Genomic DNA, 5,320 nt, shown 5'->3' with positions numbered 1-5,320 from the left:
TCAAGAGACTTATGCTGCATTCCAAAGAGCCGGCTACACAAACACACCCACAGACTGACACAATTAATGTGAACGGCAAAACAGATCGCCTTAGAGTGATGCCTTTACCAGCACCCACGTATTCGTAACCACCGCTTACATAAACATGAACACAGGCCAGTCCTTTTCTGCCTTTCCAGATGATCAGGATTGGATGTTTACTAGCAAAACACAAACACACGTTCAGTCCCTAGATTCATAAGCACAGCACGTGCATAGATTCCTCAACTAACAGTATGGAAATCAAGTCCATGTAATATCTGTGCCTGGATGTCAAGCTCCTTACGCAGTCATCAGTGCAAACCTTGGGTCTTTCCAGATCTGTGTCTCCTGTGTCACGAGAGAGTCCAGCTTCAAGTTCACTGGTGCATTGTGTGCACACATAAGGATCCCACCAGTAGCCGGTGTAAGACACTTTGCGTTTCCAACTGCTGTCCTCAAGACCTCTCGCCCCCTTCTTCCACCGCACCCTCCCCCTCCCCTCTGACCAGCCCTTCTGAGTGACTCTTTCCCTTTGTGCCCAACCTGGCTGCCTGCAGCCTCATTTTGCAGGTGCCAGGCATGGAAGTCCTTGCCTTGCACAGGAGACTGAATTGGACTGCAGCACGGTTAGCTGTGAAACTTGGCAACTTTATTTCAGGAACTGGAATGCTCAACTGGAGCGTTTGTGTGCGTGGTCAGGACCGAGCAGGGCTTTGACACTGAGGCTTCCTTTGGTTCAGCAGGCAGTGCCCCAGCAGACGGTCATGGTGCGCTGCAGCTTGAGCTGGGTCCTGCTCATGCTGCTGCTGCTGGAGTCTTTTTCCCCCGTAGGACCTGCAGGAGCTCCTGCAGCAGCTTAAAGAATTCCACCAGCTTCTGGCGTGGAAAAGGACAGGGCATAAACCTGCCCGCTTGTGTTGCTATTGGCCCTGGCCTCTGAAAGGGGGTCGAGGTGAAGAACGGCCGTGGTGTTGGAGTAGCCGTGCCTGCAGGGCGCAGTCCCATCTGTACCAAGATCCAATCATAAAAGTGCTGAGTGGAGGTGTAGACTCCAGGCCGTTTTGCTCTTGCACAGCCTCTCCCCCAGCTGGTCACTCCAACAAGCCAGAAGTGGTCAGCATTGTTATCTTTGCACACAAGAGGACCGCCGCTGTCACCCTGCAGCGGAGGAGAGAGGGAGGATTAAGGTGGTGTCGGGTGGCCGCTGGCAGCACTAGGGCCGGCTCCTTCTGTCTCACAGCACGTGCCAGGGCTGCCTCCACTGCACAGAGAGGCTCTGCCTTGCGCAGGTGCTGGGGCCTACAGAACCTTGTCAGGGAGAAGGTAGTAAGCCTGTGGGGTAGGGCTCTCATCTCTGCACAGTGATGCTGGATGTGTGCAAGAGGGATGTTTTGGGATTGGGATCTGGACCTCCGGGCTGCCAGGAGCGCTGGATGGGCTTTCTGGGCAGAGTCCCGGGCCTCTGGGACAAGTGGGGCCGTGGGCAAGGACCTGCAGCTGGGGAAGGGGAGGTGAGCCCCGCCAGCGGTGGGGACCCAGTGGTGGGAGGGTGGCTTGCCAGGCAAAGCCCGCACCGGGGTGTGTTTGGGCGGCTGTGCCGGGGCTGCTTGTGGCGCTGGGCGCCGCCTTGTCGCACACTTCTACCTGGCAGGTGTCGATGCCGCCCTGCGGATAGCCGGCGCACAGGTTGTGGGGGTGGACGGCCCCTGCGTACCACCGGCTGCTGTTACAGAGGTTGACATCAATGAGGTGGACCTTGGCCTCCTGCAGGACATCAGTTGATCCTCGAGCTGTGAGCAGAGAAAGGAATTAACACCCAGCAGCTCAATGCCAGGTCTCCTGCCCTGTCTGGGTGAACCCCTTCCCCGGGGCTTTGCTTTGCATTGTGAGAGACATTGTACCGGCGTTTGCCTTCTGTCTCGCCTTGGACCCTGGGCCAGGCCCATCTCTCTATGGGCATACGTCCCCGCAGCCGGGCTCTGGCTCTCGCCTCTGCTGTCAGGAAGCCCAACCCATCTCCCCAGTGTGCCAAGCTTGCACTCAGGACACGAGCACGTTTTGGGAACTCACATCGTGCAGTCGTGGACCCCCAACCGCTGATATAGCAGGTTGTCAGCTCTGAGACTCGCAGCGAGGCGTCGGGCACACAGGCAAGCTGTACAGAGTCGCTGCACTGGACAGGCTGGTCCAATTCCAGCAGCGCAATGTCGTTCCTCTCCGAGACGCTGCTGTAGTGTTCGTGAACCAGCAGACGCTTAATATTTCGCACTTGGGCCTCCGGGCCCAGCTGAGTCAACTGGGTGGCCCCGATCACTACGCGCCACATGGTGATGTGCCTGGAAGGCAGATGGGGAGAGGGTTCAGAGGGAGCCCAGCCACATGCTGCAGCAGCCCAGCAGTTCCCTGCCCCCTGCTTCACACGGGAGAGAGGAAAGCAGCGCTATGGAGGCTGCAAGTGCCCTAGCATGCCTTGGGCTCAGGGCGTGTTGAGCTGGAGGCTGCTAGGAAGCGGTGGCGCAAGCCCAGCCCTCTCCTGAACAGCCTCTCAGCCGGGCTCTGCAGTGCCCAGGCACTGGGCGTACTGCAAGGAAAGGGGACGGGAGTAGCACGTGGTGCTGTGGACGGGGCACCTGCGAGTGCCGGGGGATATCCCCGTTCCTGGCCCTCCTTACCTGGCCTTGGTGAAGCAGTGGGCTGCTGTGAGGACCCACTGTGGGCTGATGAGGGACCCTCCGCATATGTGCCCCGTGCCTGCTGCATAGGGATCCTGGATGCTGATGATCCAGGGCCAGGCCCCTGGCTGGGCGTCTGTGCCACCCACCACGCGCGAGGTGCCGTAGCCAGAAGCCATGGGCCGGAGCCCGCAGGTCCTTCTGTAACCAGAAACTCATTAGTGTCCTGCTCGATGGCTCGCTGCTGTTCCGGCTGAAGCCGTCTGCCCTCCCCACGGGGCACTGCATGGACAGCGAGGCCAGGGAGCCCCGTGGGGTGGGCAGGCATCCGCCTCCCTTTCTGCTTTTGCCCCGCAGGCAAGTTGTGCCAGCAGCCCAGGTGCTGCAAGGAACCGAGGCTCCCGCGTGGGGCTGGGGAAGCCGTGGTGTGGCCACGGGGGACAAGCGGGCACCCTCCAGGGAACCCCATCAGGTTGCCCAAGCTCCCTCCCAGAGCCTCGGCCCACTTACCCACAGTTGTCCCAGGTGCCGTGCACAGGCCAGCACAGGGCCAGCAGGACGAGGAGGGGAAGCAAATGCATTGCTGCCAGTGGCATGTTCCAGCTGCCAGAACTGAGGGCTCCCTGCCACCAGTGCACCAGCTGACAGAGTGCCCGCAGGGCTCACGTTGCCCACGGTGCCCTTGGCAACGAGGCTGATGTCACAGCGTCGCTTGTTCCGGGGGCTGGGCACAGTGGTCTCTAGGCAGGGGGCACAACATGTGGGTTTCCAAGCAGGAGGGGAGGCAGAAGCTGGCAAATGACACCCCCGACAGACCCCGGCTGAATGCTCTGCTTGGGGGACAGGGTGTGCAGGCCCCATGACAGGCAGCAGCACCCGGCCCCCAGCACCGCCTGCCAACGGCTAGCAGGAGAAAACCCAGTGTGGCACCACAGTCTCTTTGGGGAGTTCACTGACCCCTGCTCTCTGCAGCCCTTTGCCACCAGGTCCTTCCCAACAAACGTACACCAGAGAACATGACTACTACAGGCAGTATGCACGTTTGGGTGTTACAGAGCCGATCTGGTTACAGCCGTGGCAGGCAATCAGTGATGTGCGAGCCCAATAAACCGAGCAGACCCAAGCAGTGTCACCCTTCCTGCACAAAGTGCTATGCAGCAGAGGCAGCACTGTCCACGCTGGCCACGTCACCCCCAGCAACCCCCTCTGGCAGGCTTCCTGTCCTTGCTCTCTGTGTGTTCTATTGCTGTTCTGGGCCAGCACTGACAAGGGTGGTTGTGGCACCTGGTACACGTGGCCAAGGACAGGCAACTGCAGGCCCTAAACAGAGAAGGCTGCTCCTGCTCTCAGCCCCACATGCCGTTCTCCATGGCTTTGGTCAATCCTGGATCGGCCTCAGCTCGTCAGTCTCCCTTCTGCAGCTCACATGCTGGAGTGCAGGGCAGTCACGGGAGAGAAGCAGGAGCTAGCCACCTGCGTTGCATTTGCTGAGCAGGGCTGGGTCCCTGGAGGCCGTGGCTTGAAGAGTGGCAGCCTCAAAGCTCATGAAAGGTGTGGGAGCTCCCTACTGGCATCCTGGCTTGTGTGGATAGACATAAGGCACACAGCTGAGCACCCAGCCTGGTCCCTAGGATGCCAGGGCAGGCACTGTCTGAAAGCGGAGCAGCTGCTCTCAGGGCCCTTGAGGTGTAGCACGGCTTCAGAGGCACCAGGGCTGGGCCCCAAACTGGACGCAAGGCCGCTTCGGTTTCTGAAAGTTGACCGGGAGGTGGTGCCCCAGATCTGCTCAGAGCAGGCAGAAGGCGGCCTGAGAGAAGGCATCTTGTCTTCTGTGGATACTCTGCTTTTCCAGCACCAGATTTTGCAGGCGGTTAAGGAGAATGATGTGGGAGATGGCCGCAGTTCACAGATAATTGAAGGAAGAGATGGGGTCATTTTAGGGAGAGGAATCTGGCAGGGACAGCAGTAGCCAGGAAACCACAGGAGGAATGCCATGGAAGTCCAAGGTGACCTAGCTAACAGCACCTGAAACACCAAATCTGTTCACAGATGGAGCAAACCTGGGAGCAAGGGGGAACAACAACCAGGGGTGGGTCCCTTGTGTGAGAGGAGATAAGGGTGGAGAAAGGGAGGAGTTGATGAAGATGAGGGGGATGTATAAGCACAGAAAATGGAGAGAAAGGAGGACCAAGGAGCTACTGTTTGGAGTTCCAAATCCTTTTCTGCACAGCCCCACTCTGTACCCGGGGGGGTGGTTCCAGAGGCCTGGCTGCTAGCGACAGCAGAAGGGAACACAGGTCAGAGGGACCCAGCAGTTGGAAACACCCCGTGTCTAGGGCCAGCTATGGGTGGGAGTGCTGCGTGCGTGTGCCATTCCCTGCTGAACTTGAAGCTGGCCTATCTCCCGAGCAAGAGGAGAGAGATCCTTTCAGTCCTGTGGATGGCGTGTGCTTGCAGCCCCCCTGACTGATCAGCCCCAGCACCCCTGACAGACCTTACAAGAGGACCATGCCTGCCAACCACCGGCCACATTTCCACCTCCTGGAAATTATTGTTCTAAATTAAACTTTCTATGCCAACCACTGTTATTATTGAAGAAGAACAAATTTTAAAACCTACCTTGGGTC

The 5,320-nt window shown here is 58.8% G+C and overlaps 1 protein-coding gene across 1 annotated transcript; it reads right to left on the bottom strand.

The window, feature by feature from the left end:
* Window positions 1–816: 816 nt before the first annotated feature.
* Window positions 817–2,930, bottom strand: LOC141938226 (acrosin-like). Its single transcript, XM_074856896.1, has 4 exons — window positions 2,694–2,930; window positions 2,060–2,357; window positions 1,666–1,785; window positions 817–1,179 (listed from the first exon to the last, which is right to left on the bottom strand). The coding sequence occupies exons 1-4, from the start codon at window positions 2,870–2,872 to the stop codon at window positions 817–819; spliced, it is 960 nt and encodes a 319-aa protein (XP_074712997.1). The 5' UTR covers window positions 2,873–2,930.
* Window positions 2,931–5,320: the final 2,390 nt, after the last annotated feature.

The sequence above is a fragment of the Strix uralensis genome, chromosome Z (genome assembly GCF_047716275.1).
Source record: "Strix uralensis isolate ZFMK-TIS-50842 chromosome Z, bStrUra1, whole genome shotgun sequence".
NCBI lineage: Eukaryota > Metazoa > Chordata > Aves > Strigiformes > Strigidae > Strix > Strix uralensis.
The sequence above is the reverse complement of the archived record's forward strand: the minus strand, read 5'-3'. Positions and strand labels throughout refer to the sequence as shown.

What these genes read in the sequence shown, in the direction of transcription:
- LOC141938226 (XM_074856896.1), bottom strand. Translation starts at nt 2,872, where the DNA reads ATGGCTTCTGGCTACGGCACCTCGCGCGTGGTGGGTGGCACAGACGCC. An exon ending in CACTGCTTCACCAAGGCCAG is followed by an intron (nt 2,358 to 2,693) that starts GTAAGGAGGGCC and finishes TCTGCCTTCCAG; the next exon opens with GCACATCACCATGTGGCGCG. An exon ending in GCGGCATCGACACCTGCCAG is followed by an intron (nt 1,180 to 1,665) that starts GTAGAAGTGTGC and finishes CCTCCGCTGCAG; the next exon opens with GGTGACAGCGGCGGTCCTCT.